This window comes from Coregonus clupeaformis, chromosome 31 (genome assembly GCF_020615455.1).
Source record: "Coregonus clupeaformis isolate EN_2021a chromosome 31, ASM2061545v1, whole genome shotgun sequence".
NCBI lineage: Eukaryota > Metazoa > Chordata > Actinopteri > Salmoniformes > Salmonidae > Coregonus > Coregonus clupeaformis.
Genome location: NC_059222.1, coordinates 26,797,813 through 26,812,535, shown reverse-complemented (window position 1 = coordinate 26,812,535; position 14,723 = coordinate 26,797,813). Strand labels below are relative to the sequence as shown.

General features: G+C 43.0%; 1 protein-coding gene and 1 pseudogene across 1 annotated transcript in view; one reads left to right on the top strand and one right to left on the bottom strand.

Moving 5' to 3' along the window:
• LOC121547334 (lysosomal acid lipase/cholesteryl ester hydrolase) overlaps positions 1-3,297 on the top strand; it is a 69,390-nt gene extending 66,093 nt beyond the window's left edge. The window contains exons 7-11 of the mRNA XM_041858541.2: positions 186-322; positions 519-665; positions 823-894; positions 1,547-1,615; positions 2,202-3,297. Of these exons, the coding sequence (XP_041714475.2) occupies positions 186-322; positions 519-665; positions 823-894; positions 1,547-1,615; positions 2,202-2,441 (665 nt within the window). The 3' untranslated portion in view covers positions 2,442-3,297. The remainder of the gene's footprint in view (positions 1-185; positions 323-518; positions 666-822; positions 895-1,546; positions 1,616-2,201) is intronic.
• Positions 3,298-6,715: 3,418 nt separating this feature from the next.
• LOC121547042 lies at positions 6,716-14,335 on the bottom strand (annotated as a pseudogene).
• Positions 14,336-14,723: the final 388 nt, after the last annotated feature.

Genomic DNA, 14,723 nt, shown 5'->3' with positions numbered 1-14,723 from the left:
TTTTTGTCCCCCCAGTTTTATCATTGAAATGTGATATAAAACGTGACAACTGTATGCTTTAGGACCATGCGGACGCCTCTGAGCGGTCGGGTAGGCTGTTTGGAGTCCCCCCCACTTCTAAAACCAAAGTTGCGCCCCTGGTTTTAAATCATGACATATCTGGATGTATGTCTCTATCCCCTTAGCTTTTGTTGCATTCTCTTCCATGCCTGAGCTGGCAAGCAAAATCAAGATGTTCTTTGGCCTGGCTCCGGTGGCCACTGTGGCTTTTACTGCCAGCCCCATGACCAAGCTCTCCATCTTTCCCGACTTCCTCATTTGGGTGAGTAGCAAAGGCTATGTTTCTAACTTAAACTGCATTATGTCACAATTAATTCATACAATAAGTCTAACCTGTGGTTTCCTCTTTTCTACCCAACTTTGGCGTCAGTTTTTTATCTTGATCGATCAGTCAAATTTCTTTGATATTATTTCAAAACTGACTAATGCTAATCCATTGTTTGGTTTCCATATCCTAGGATCTGTTTGGGAAGAGGGACTTCCTGCCTCAGAGTGCTCTCATCAAGTGGTTTGCCACCAACTTCTGCAATAAGGAGCCTCATAGTGAGCTGTGTGGAAACATCTTCTTCGTCCTCTGTGGCTTTGATGAGATGAACCTCAACATGGTGCGTTCCACAGCGCTCACATTTGATTATCGGTTTTTATTTTAATTTTAAATTATTACTATTGTGGACTTCCTTAAACCTAAAGTCTTAAACCTCAAGCCAAATATATAGGTACTGTATGAGTTGGGTGAAGATGTTCATTTCTTTTTTTGTCCAGACTCGCACACCTGTGTACATCTCCCACTGCCCAGCAGGAACCTCAGTGCAGAACATGATTCACTGGTCTCAGGCAAGAACATACCTGAGAGGAGCTTCTCAAAACACCCTCCAATATGATTCACCCCACTTCTTCTTCAAACCTACAGTATACATCCCATCCCAACCGCTGTTTGTTTAAAACTGTCATGTAGGCCTATAATGTAGATATCAGGCCTATAATGTTACCTATATCCTGTGAGGCTGGGGTGTGGGCAACACAGTCTGAATCGAGAATGAGTTTGCACTTCTCAAACCACACAGTTGTCAAACCGATACTGACATTTTGGTTTCACAAGCAACAGAGCAAAGACAGAAGTAGTTGATCTCAAAGACGTTGATCAATTATTTTTCAGTTTCTTCTGTGTCATAAATAATTATTCACTCTGTTTATACCTCACAGTATCACACCCAAGTCAACTATCATTGACATTCCACTGTGTGAATAGGAGCGGCACAGACATTCCTGCTGCACACTAACTCAAACACACCTATTTCCCCTTCAACGATTCAGTGTTGTAGAAATGAACGATCCTTGAGTAAAGGTCAATGCCAGATTTACCAAAGACAACTTTAACTTTACTGAAGTTGACATATTGTTGGACATAGTGCCTATACATACAGTACCACTATGTGTTCAGCTATCTTGAGACCTCAAGTATTTTTTATGTGTATTCTTTTTAAAGGCGGTGCATGTTGGAAAGCTGATGGCGTATGACTATGGGAGAGCAGGGAACATGGCTCACTATAACCAGGTAAGGCCAGCTCAGAGCTTATTAGTCGACCAACATACACTGGGTATACAAAACGTTAAGAACACCTGCTCTTTCCATGACATAGACTGACCAGGTGAATCCAGGTGAAAGCTATGATCCCTTATTGATGTCACCTGTTAAATCCACTTCAATCAGTGTAGATGAAGGGGAGGAGACAGGTTAAACAAGGATTTTCAAGCCTTGAGACAATTGAGACATGTATTGTGTATGTGTGCCATTCAGTGGGTGAATGGGCAAGACAAAATATTTAAGTGCCTTTGAACTGGGTTTGGTAGTAGGTGCCAGGCGCACCGGTTTGAGTGTGTCAAGAACTGCAATGCTGCTGGGTTTTGATGCTCAACAGTTTCCTGTTTGCATCAAGAATGGTCCACCACCCAAAGGACATCCCTGCGGAATGCTTTTGACAGCTTGTAGAGTCCATGCCCCGACGAATTGAGGCTGTTCTGTGGGAAAAGGGGGGGGGTTCAACTCAATATCTCTTTCTGAAAGTACCTTATCTTTACTGCTCGTTATGATCAGTCAATGACTTTAGCTGACATCTAGTCCATTCTTGTCCATCCTCTAGTCGACCCCTCCATTGTACAACATCCAGGACATGAAGGTGCCTACGGCCCTGTGGTCTGGAGGTCACGACACCCTTGCTGACCCTAAGGACGTTGCCGTGCTGCTCACCCAGGTCTCCAACCTGGTGTACCACCGCCACATCGAGCACTGGGAACACCTGGACTTCATCTGGGGCCTGGACGCCCCCCAGGAGATGTACAGTGAGATAATCAAACTGATGAGCCAGCAGGACTTGGTGTGACCAGTGGATAGACAGGGAGATATATGGCTAATTTTAGCCTCAGCTCTCATCACAATCGCTGAAGAGATTTTAGTACTGTATCAGACATATATTGGGAGTCATATTTCGGAGTGCCTGGGTGCGAGTGTGTACGCACGTGTTTGTGCACTGAATGTGTGTTTGTGACTATAAGCGTGTGTAAGAGTGGGTATTAGCATGTATGTGTTTGTGTGTTTGACTAAACCATGAGCAATAATCATTCACCTCTAAATTGGGATAGTGAGGTACACAAGCTGTGAGTTTAGGGTTATGTGTGAGGAATCATCATGTATTCTTTTTGTCTTACTTAACTACCGTCCTCTCTTCCAGAACACTTTAATGGATTTGAATGTGTGTTTTGAGAATTTCCCATCAAACATTTCGATCCAGTTGAAATCCTGCTTGTAGGTTTGGATGAATGTATCTCAGTCATTGGTGCATTATCATGGTTACCGTCCAGGGCCCAGTTCAACACCCAGTACCTCTCTCTACAAGACTTGTATTTTTCATCACCAGGAATGTTTTATTGCTGTGTTGGGTTGGTTTATGTTGCTGTGCCTTTTTAGTCAAACAAATTAAATGTTTAGTTTGTTTACCGCTCTTTCCTGAGCTACTGATAGACTGTCTTTTTGTTAGCTACTTAATCTATGTATTTTTATTGGATCTTGGGTAAGCACATGGGAATTAATTAGGAAGGGTGCTGACCAAAGAATGACTGACTTGTTTGTTCATTCATTGTCTACTTATGTTGTGTTATAACACTTAACATAACTATAACACGTATGCTGCCTTGTAACTAATGGAGAAAACTACTCAATAAAACTCCATTAGAAAATCAGTTACTTGACAACATTTATTGAAAAGTGTTTGTCTACTGAGTATCTACATTTTCAAAGGCTTTAATCTGTAACAATGTTTTAATTCACTTACTCTTATTGTCCTTTTGTACAGTACATATCAAAACCAGAAACAATACAGACACTCTACTCACTCACAAATATTTTGAGACGCATACTATTAAGAAAAATAATAGTATACACTGAGTGTACAAAACATTAAGAAGACCTGCTCTTTCCATGAGACTGACCAGGTGAATCCAGGTGACGCCATTTTGTCCGCCTTTTCTTTATATCTGAAAGGTATTGGCAGTAACATAGCCTGTACTTTTATTGATTAAAAGTCCCGCCAAAGCCTCAGTATAAAACGTCCCCTTTCATCTTAACGGCTTTGGAACGCATTAAATCATGAACATGACATCAAACGTCCTTGTCAATCACAAAGCTTCATAGAAATGCTTTTACTGCATTTATTTTCTCCATCTAAATGTTCTGTATGTAGATATGTCCTTGAGCTGTGCTTGTCTATTGTCACAGAAATGTATTGACTTTGACAGGTAAATATTTAAAGGCCCTATATTTAGCTAATAAATGATGAGTTAATATGCATAAATGTATAACTTAAACTACAAATCGCTAGAAGGCTATCTGTCATCAGCCAAAATAACTGGTGGGGAGTTTGAAAGAAGAGAAAGTGCACAATGGTGTGATCACATTGGCTGGTGATAATATTTAGGTGGGTGCTTATATTTTTTCTATTCCACACATGTACAAGTGTGTATTAAAGGTGTTTTTTGCATATCCCAACTCCCCCTGAGACACCCTCGGAGAGTGGGGTCACGGCCAGGGTCTGCCATTATCAACGGCGACCCTGGAGCAATTAGGGTTAAGTGCCTTGCTCAAGGGAACATCGGTAGATTTTTCACCTTGTCAGGTGATTCGAATTAGCGACATTTCGGTTACTGGCCCAACGCTCTAACCACTAGCCTACCTGCAGTCCAGTAATGTTGATACATTTACTGCAGAACTGCGTCTGCTAAATTATGTAAATGTAATATTTAGCCAACGAATGATGGGTTAATATGAATGAGCTTCTTCAGCTACACATAGCCTCTCTTTTCCAGATGAGCCCCTGCGCAAAAAAAACCAACATGACATGTGGATTGAAAAAGCAACTTTCTCAAATGATCGTACAGGGGTTAATCCACCTTAGATGTATTTCTTTACACGATCGGAAAAAGCAGATTCTACGGTTTCTAAACCATACAAGCTCTATTTTAAAATATCACTTTTTTGTTATATGACAGCCGTTCTTTGGGGCATTCTACAAGGTGTTGGAAACGTTCCACAGGGATGTTGGTTCATGCTGATGCGATGGCATCACCCAGTTGCTGCAGATTGGACAGTGGAACATTCATGCTGCGAACAGCCCATTCCATCTCATCCCAAAGATGCTCTATTGGGTTGAGGTCTGGGGACTGCACAGGCCACTCAAGTAAACTGCTGTAATGTTCCAGGCAATGTTTTTCCACTCCTCAATTGTCCAGTGTTGGTGATCACGTGCACACTGGAGCCACTTCTTCTTGTTTTTAGCTGATAGGAGTGGAACCCGGTGTGGTCGTCTGCTGCAATAGCCCATCCGTGACAAAGATCGATGAGTTGTGTGTTCCGAGATGCCGTTCTGCACACCACTGTTGTACTGCGCCATTGTTTGTCTGTTAGCTTGCACGATTCTTGCCATTCTCCTTCAACCTCTCTCATCAACGACTTGTTTTCGCCCACAAAACTGCCGCTGACTGGATGTTTTTTGTTTGTAGCACCATTCTAGGTAAACTCTACAGTCGCGGTCAAAAGTTTTGAGAATGACACAAGTATTGGTCTTCACAAAGTTTGCTGCTTCAGTGTTTTTAGATGTTTTTGTCAGATGTTACTATGGTATACTGAAGTATAATTACAAGCATTCCATACGTGTCAAAGGCTTTTATTGACAATTACATTAAGTTTATGCAAAGAGTCAATATTTGCAGTGTTGACCCTTCTTTTTCAAGACCTCTGCAATCCGCCCTGGCATGCTGTCAATTAACTTCTGGGCCACATCCTGACTGACGGCAGCCCATTCTTGCATAATCAATGATTGGAGTTTGTCAGAATTTGTGGGTTTTTGTTTGTCCACCCGCCTCTTGAGGATTGACCACAAGTTCTCAATGGGATTAAGGTCTGGGAAGTTTCCTGGCCATGGACCCAAAATGTAGATGTTTTGTTCCCCGAGCCACTTAGATATCACTTTTGCCTTATGGCAAGGTGCTCCATCATGCTGGAAAAGGCATTGTTCGTCACCAAACTGTTCTTGAATGGTTGGGAGAAGTTGCTCTCGGAGGATGTGTTGGTACCATTCTTTATTCATGGCTGTGTTCTTAGGCAAATTGTGAGTGAGCCCACTCCCTTGGCTGAGAAGCAACCCCACACATGAATGGTCTCAGGATGCTTTACTGTTGGCATAACACAGGACTGATGGTAGCGCTTACCTTGTCTTCTCCGGACAAGCTTTTTTCCGGATGCCCCAAACAATCGGAAAAGGGATTCATCAGAGAAAATGACTTTACCCCAGTCCTCAGCAGTCCAATCCCTGTACCTTTTACAGAATATCAGTCTGTCCCTGATGTTTTTCCTGGAGAGAAGTGGCTTCCTCGCTGCCCTTCTTGACACCAGGCCATCCTCCAAAAGTCTTCGCCTCACTGTGCGTGCAAATGCACTCACACCTGCCTGCTGCCATTCCTGAGCAAGCTCTGCACTGGTGGTGCCCAGATCCCGCAGCTTAATCAACTTTAGGAGACGGTCCTGGCGCTTGCTGGACTTTTTTGGGTGCCCTGAAGCCTTCTTCACAACAGTTGAACCTCTCTCCTTGAAGTTCTTGAATATCCGATAAATGGTTGATTTAGGTGCAATCTTACTAGCAGCAATATCCTTGCCTGTGAAGCCCTTTTTGTGCAAAGCAATGATGATGGCACATGTTTCCTTGCAGGTAACCATGGTTAACAGAGGAAGAACAATGATTTCAAGCACCACCCTCCTTTTAAAGCTTCCAGTCTGTTATTGTAACTCAATCAGCATGACAGAGTGATCTCCAGCCTTGTCCTCGTCAACACTCTCACCTGTGTTAACGAGAGAATCACTGACATGATGTCAGCTGGTTCTTTTGTGGCAGGGCTGAAATGCAGTGTAAATGTTTTTTGGGGATTAAGTTCATTTTCATGGCAAAGAGGGACTTTGCAATTAATTGCAATTCATCTGGTCACTCTTCATAACATTCTGGAGTATATGCAAATTGCCATCATAAAAACAGAGGCAGCAGACTTTGTGAAAATTAATACTTGTGTCATTCTCAAAACTTTTGACCACGACTGTAGACACTGTCATGCGTGAAAAACCCAGGAGGGCGGCCATTTCTGAGATACTGGATCCGGCGTGCCTGGCACCGACGATCATACCTCAAAGTCGCTTAGGTCACTCATTTTGCCCATTCGAACATTCAATAGAACAGTAACTGAATGCCTCGATGCCTGTCTGCCTGCTTTATACAGCAAGCCACGGCCACGTGACTCACTGTCTGTAGGAGCGATCCATTTTCGTTAACAGGGTGGTGTACCTAATAAAAAGATATGTGTGTTGACCGTGATCATGGCAAGGGAATGTAAGTGTGTCTGTTTGAACAAAATAACAAACTATTGATTTCATTTGCATGGCACAGCCATGTAGTCAATAGGCTACACAGACCAGTAACATACAGGTTAGAGAAGAGATGAAAGAGCTCAACCATAATGCACTTTGCAAAAACGGCCTCATACTTGTTTTTTATTGAAACGTCTGCATTTTTCTCCAGTAGCAATGGAATGAGACTGTGACTTTTCCTCTGACAGGCATAGTAAAGCCCAGTGTTTCCCTGCTGAAATGCACAGTGAACACAATGTTAAATGTCACAGAGAATGATCAGTAGCGAATCGTTCTAATATTCAACTACTTAATCTCACTACTCACATAGTCCACAGTGTCAACCTCCCCTTTAGTGCTCAAAACCAGATTAATTAGTTTCACATTCGTCCTTTGCTTGGCATGAGGATAGCAATCATCAGGCAATCCAGGAAGGAGAAGGTTCTCTATGCAGTGTAGTCCTCTGTTTCTACAGGCAGACAGAGGAAGAGAGAGCATGGAAACTTTCCACAAGACACCCAGTTTTGTCAGGGTCATCATTGGTAACACTAACATGTTCCTGCATGATTCTGTATCTTTTACTAAATTGCATCACCTAGGTGAGGAACAATTACAGCAAAGTAAATGGTACACTTGATCTGACAGTCTACTTGTTACCTAGTATTTACATAGAAATTACATGGTGAAATAGTAACTAATAACTACTGTTTGTGTATTTTGGATTCATTGAAACACGCATAAATAAGAGGTTCGAAGTTACACAACTACTATCCAAATGTCTCAGAACTGCACATCCAGTACCTTGTTCCTTAGAGCTACATCTGCATTCAGGTCCAGAAGGTACTTGACCACTCTGATGTTTCCACGTCTGCAGGCAGCTATTATTGGTGTATCGCCAGATTCCCCATCTTGAATATTTAAAGTCTTTGCGTCCTCTTTAGAATGTGGTACACCTTATGAAGGTCGTCATCGTAGGCAGCTTGGCAAATGGGCTGCAGAGATGAGCAAATGGTTGAGTATAAAGTGAATTCATAAACAAGTTAATGTATTTGTATGTATTGTAAATCAATGCATGTTGATTTGTCTTGATTTCATACCTGGGTCAAGGGTTTATTGAAGGATAAACAGATCAACAATGAAACAATGCCAACAACAAATACTGTAAGTGAGCCTACTGCTGTAATCAGACCAAACCCTTTTGTGGCCAAGACCATATGTGTGACATATGAGCATCATAACTGTACCAGGAGTGGGTCGCAGTTCCGGAGCGACCCACTAGGTGTCATCCTCCGACAACCTTAGGCACCTCCTCACTCACAGTCTGGACTAATCAGTATCCTATTGGTGTCACCTGTGTCTACCTGTTCACCTGTGTATTTATGCCCTCACTTCCCTGTGTTCCCTTGCTCAGGCCAAAGCATTTGTCCAAGTGCATACCTCCGCAAATCTGTCAGAGGAGGTGCAGAGGGGGAGAGAGAACACGAGAGAGGAGCATCATGGAGTGCTGAAAAGGAGGGAGGATGTAAATGATGCGTTTAGTGCACCATTTACCAGGGCAGAGGTGAAAAGAGCAATAGGTAAGGCTGGGTTAACTTCACCTGGGAAAGATGAGGTGTGCTATGTTATGTTGGCCCATCTTAGTGATGTGGCACTGGATAAGGTATTGGTGTTGTACAACAGAGTGTGGGAGGAAGGGAAACTACCAGGCAGTTGGAAGGAGGCAGTAGTGGTACCAATCCGGAAGCCCGGGAAGGATCCAACGAAGCCAACAAGCTAGCGGCCTATAGCTTTCACATCACATGTATGTAAGATTATGGAACGTATGATTACGGAGAGGCTAACTTACTTCCTGGAGAGCAGGGGGCTAGTATTGCCATATCAGAGTGGGTTCAGGAAGTGTAGGGGAACTATGGATCCAGTGCTCTGCTTAGAAGCAGAAGTCAGGAAGGCTCAGGTGAACAAGGAGACTGTTGTAGCTGTCTTTTTTGATGTGGAGAAGGCGTATGATATGATGTGGAAGGAGGGGTTGTTAATCAAGCTTGATATTATTATTATTTTTATTTTTATGGGGGTAGGAGGAAGAATGTACAACTGGATAAAGGACTTCCTGTTTGGAAGGTCTATCCAGGTGAGGGTGGGGAAGTCTTTATCAGGCAGCTACTTGGTGGATAATGGTACACCCCAGGGGAGCGTGATTAGTCCTCTGTTGTTCTCAATCATGATCAATGATGTTTACGCTCAGGTACAGCCGGATATAGGGAGGTCGTTATTTGCAGATGATGGTGCCTTATGGAAGAGGGGAAGAAATGTGCCATACATAGTCAGGAAGGTACGGGAAGCAATTGATGAGGTAGAGTGGTGGGCATTAATGTGGGGATTCAGGTTCTCTGTAGAGAAAACTCAAACAGTGTTCTTTACCAGGAGGAAGGTGGGAGATGAGGTATGCTTGAGGTTATATGGGAGAAACTTGGAGAGGGTGGGGGCCTTTAGGTTCCTTGGGGTATACTTTGATACTAGACGGACCTGGGCAGAACACATTGAGAGAGTGGTGGGAAAGTGTAAGAAGGTGCTAAATGTGATGCGCTGTCTGACGGGGAAGGAGTGGGGGGCTGAGCGTTCCTCATTGAAGACCATGTATGTTGCATTGATCCGATCTGTAATAGACTATGGAAGTATAGCATATGGTTCGGCAGCCCGTACATCACTGGAAAGGCTAGATGTCATACAGGGGCAATGACTCAGAATATGTAGTGGGGCGTTTCGGATGTCCCCAGTGGCTGCATTACAGGTGGAGATGGGGTTATGCCATTGCAGATTAGGAGACAGCAGCTGGCAATGAATTATTGGGTCAACCTACAAGGACATGGGGTGTCTCATCCTGCGAAAGGGATTTTACAGGCATGCTGGGAACATGAGCGAAGACCGAACACAAGCTTTGGGTGGGTGGGTAATACCCAGGCGAAGGAGATGGGACTGTATGGAAGGGAGTTTAGTCCAACGGTAGTTATTCCTGTAAATCCACCATGGCTATTCCCGCCTCCAGTAGTTGATCTAGAAGTGTTGGAGAGACTACAGAAAGATAGGGAGGGGGTTGATCCAGCTGATTTCTTTAAAAGGTTTTTGGAGACTTATTTGCTCCGCCTTTCTTTTATCGTGATAAGTCCATTATTTTGTATTCTGGCTTCGGGACCACCAGTAAAGATCCTTGTTTCACCATCTCTGCCTACTGTATATCCTGCACCGCACCTGGGTCACACCTCACACCAACCTTTACACATAACAGGTAATTCCTGTCTCCGTTCAGTTATAGCCGTGAGACAGCCAGCCCCTCCTTAGGTCACTACCTTTCAAAAACACAAATTACACCTGAGTGCAGTCAAATACAGACCATCTCCGGTTTCTGTCAGATGGCTAGTGAAATCCCATAGCCTATACAGATGCCATATCTTAATTTGATCATCCTGTTGTTGCAAACTTGTAGTGTATTTGAGGTTTGAAAAGGCTTCTAAAGTTTGTAAATCGAACAAAAAGTGTATCAACCACTACAAAAAATGTCAATTAATTATAATCTACATAATAATTCACATTTCCTGTTGCTGCAGGATTATTTTCCTGCTATAGCAAACTGGCTCAAATTAAGATCCTATATATGTATGTGTACAGCCAACACTTCCCTAATTAACAAGACAATACATCTGTGGGAGACCCCAAGTCATAAAGAGCATTCTGCACCCATCCACTATCTCTGTCTATGGACCACCAAAACACAGAGAAGAAAAATAAATAAGTCAGACTACATATAAGATTTCCCTCACCTGGTCCAAGAAAACAACTATACCAACCCACTACTCCCAGTAGGCTATTAGATGATGTAATGAATAGAACAATTTAAAAAGTTGTGATGAAAGTCTGTCTGGCAGGCCTATTATTATGAAGTGTTTGACTTATTTCCTTGTATTTGCCAACGTGGGACAAAACTATCTCAAATAGTTTTTTTTGTAAGTGTAGGCTACTATTTATCCTATTATACATGCAATTAATAATGTAAGTAGCCAACATGATGTGTTACAGTGGGGGGAAAAAGTATTTATTCAGCCACCAATTGTGCAAGTTCTCCCACTTAAAAAGATGACAGAGGCCTGTAATATTCAGGTACACGTCAACTATGACAGACAAAATGAGAAAAAAAAATCCAGAAAATCACATTGTAGGATTTTTTATGAATTTATTTGCAAATTATGGTGGAAAATAAGTATTTGGTCAATAACAAAAGTTTCTCAATACTTTGTTATATACCCTTTGTTGGCAATGACACAGGTCAAACGTTTTCTGTAAGTCTTCACAAGGTTTTCACACACTGTTGCTGGTATTTTGGCCCATTCCTCCATGCAGATCTCCTCTAGAGCAGTGATGTTTTGGGGCTGTCGCTGGGCAACACAGACTTTCAACTCCCTCCAAAGATTTTCTATGGGGTTGAGATCTGGAGACTGGCTAGGCCACTCCAGGACCTTGAAATGCTTCTTACGAAGCCACTCCTTCGTTGCCCGGGCGGTGTGTTTGGGATCATTGTCATGCTGAAAGACCCAGCCACGTTTCATCTTCAATGCCCTTGCTGATGGAAGGAGGTTTTCACTCAAAATCTCACGATACATGGCCCCATTCATTCTTTCCTTTACACGGATCAGTCGTCCTGGTCCCTTTGCAGAAAAACAGCCCCAAAGCATGATGTTTCCACCCCCATGCTTCACAGTAGGTATGGTGTTCTTTGGATGCAACTCAGCATTCTTTGTCCTCCAAACACGACGAGTTGAGTTTTTACCAAAAGGTTATATTTTGGTTTCATCTGACCATATGCCATTCTCCCAATCCTCTTCTGGATCATCCAAATGCACTCTAGCAAACTTCAGACGGGCCTGGACATGTACTGGTTTAAGCAGGGGGACACGTCTTGCACTGCAGGATTTGAGTCCCTGGCGGCGTAGTGTGTTACTGATGGTAGGCTTTGTTACTTTGGTCCCAGCTCTCTGCAGGTCATTCACTAGGTCCCCCCATGTGGTTCTGGGATTTTTGCTCACCGTTCTTGTGATCATTTTGACCCCACGGGGTGAGATCTTGCGTGGAGCCCCAGATCGAGGGAGATTATCAGTGGTCTTGTATGTCTTCCATTTCCTAATAATTGCTCCCACAGTTGATTTCTTCAAACCAAGCTGCTTACCTATTGCAGATTCAGTCTTCCCAGCCTGGTGCAGGTCTACAATTTTGTTTCTGGTGTCCTTTGACAGCTCTTTGGTCTTGGCCATAGTGGAGTTTGGAGTGTGACTGTTTGAGGTTGTGGACAGGTGTCTTTTATACTGATAACAAGTTCAAACAGGTGCCATTAATACAGGTAACGAGTGGAGGACAGAAGAGCCTCTTAAAGAAGAAGTTACAGGTCTGTGAGAGCCAGAAATCTTGCTTGTTTGTAGGTGACCAAATACTTATTTTCCACCATAATTTGCAAATAAATTCATAAAAAATCCTACAATGTGATTTTCTGGATTTTTTTTCTCAATTCGTCTGTCATAGTTGACATGTACCTATGATGAAAATTACAGGCCTCTCTCATCTTTTTAAGTGGGAGAACTTGCACAATTGGTGGCTGACTAAATACTTTTTTTCCCCACTGTATGTTTATGTATTCAAATTTGGGTCACACTTTATTTGGATAGTACGGATATTCCATGTAGAGGCTCTACAGATGGTCATATTATCAACAAACTATCTGTTGATAAGCAACTGCTTGCTAAGGTTACGGTTAGGGTTAGAATAAGGGTAAGGGTTAAGGTTAAGGCTAGGGTTAGTAAATAGCAGTGGTGGCTGGTGGCACTTAAAATGGGGAGGATGGGCTCATAGTCATGGCTGGAACGGAATGAATGGAATGGTCTCAAACACATCAAACACCTTGCTTTCTATGTGTTTGATGCCATTCCATTTACTCCTCTAGCCCCTTCTGGTAGATAGTTAGTTGAAATGTTACTGGACTACCCAAATAAAGTCTTACCCAAATTTAGAAGTACATTTATTTAGTAAACCAGATTATATCTGGTTATAGGCTAAATTTCGCAACAACTGCATTCTCATCGACGGGGCTGTAGTGGAACAGGTTGAGAGCTTCAAGTTCCTTGGTGTCATCATCACCAACAAACTATCATGGTCCAAACACACCAAGACAGTCGTGAAGAGGGCACGACAAAGCCTATTCCCCCTCAGGAGACTGAAAAGATTTGGCATGGGTCCTCAGATCCTCAAAAAGTTATACAGCTGCACCATCGAGAGCATCCTGACTAGTTGCATCACCGCCTGGTATGGCAACAGCTCGGCCTCCGACCGCAAGGCACTACAGAGGGTAGTGCGTACGGCCCAGTACATCACTGGGGCCAAGCTTCCTGCCATCCAGGACCTCTATACCAGGTGGTGACAGAGGAAGGCCCTAAAAATTGTCAAAGACTCCAGCCACCCTAGTCATAGACTGCTCTCTCTGCTACCACACGGCAAGCAGTACCAGAGCGCCAAGTCTAGGTCCAAAAGGCTTCTTAACAGCTTCTACCCCCAAGCCATAAGACTCCTGAACAGCTAATCATGGCTACCCTGACTATTTGCATTGTCCCCCCCTCTTTTACGCTGCTGCTATACTGTTTATTATCTATGCATAGTCACTTTAACTCTACCCACATGTACATATTACCTCAATTACCTCAACTAACCGGTGCCCACGCACATTGACTCTGCATCGGTACCCGCTGTATATAGCCTCCCTACTGTTATTTTATTTTACTGCTGCTCTTTAATTTAATTTTTGACTTAACACTTTTTTTTCTTAAAACTGCATTGTTGGTTAAGGGCTTGTAAATAAGCATTTCACTGTAAGGTCTACACCTGTTGTATTCGGCGCATGTGGCAAATAAAATTGTATTTTATTTTCTTTCATCTGCAAGTCCCGACATCTGCTTTTCACTGGAATATGGTTTGTCTGGAATGAACTGTTTTCATGAACTGACTTCTGATTGTGTTCTTTCACCCTTTCACACGAGACACCAACATCGTTGACCAAATAGAGTAGTCCTTTAAATATCATAAAGGCAGAGTTACCTCAGGTGCAAGAAGGTGCGTCTACTTGGCTACACCTGGCAATCCACCTGCTATGCTGCCGAGGGGCTAGCCTACTATTGTAAAGTAGGCTACTGAAACTTTATTAGCCTATGTCTGAGACTAAACAACTAAGAGACTAAAATAGCCTACAAGGCCATTAAACGTGTTTAAATGACAGCTCACCTCTGAATACACTTGGTGCATTCAAGACAACTGGGAATTCGGGGGAAAACGCGGTCAAATAACATCAGTGATCTTCAGGTCGGAAAGTCGGAGCTCTAGAAAGATGCCGAGTTCAAAACAACAAGGGACTGAGAACTAGGAACTCAGACATTTCCGACTTCCGACTTCAGTGCATTCAAGACAACTGGACTCTGAAAAAAACAAGCTCTGACTGGGAAAAATCGTTTTGAATGATCATCCAACTCGGAATTCCATCTTGGAAGCTCGGGCATCTTTCGAGAGCTCCGACTTTCTGACCTGAAGATCACTGACGTGTTTCCTAGACTAATATTTCCACAGCCGACTTCTTCATTTTTTATTTAGGCCATAGTAGGGTGTGGCTTGTTGGATTATTTAATGATTCATCATT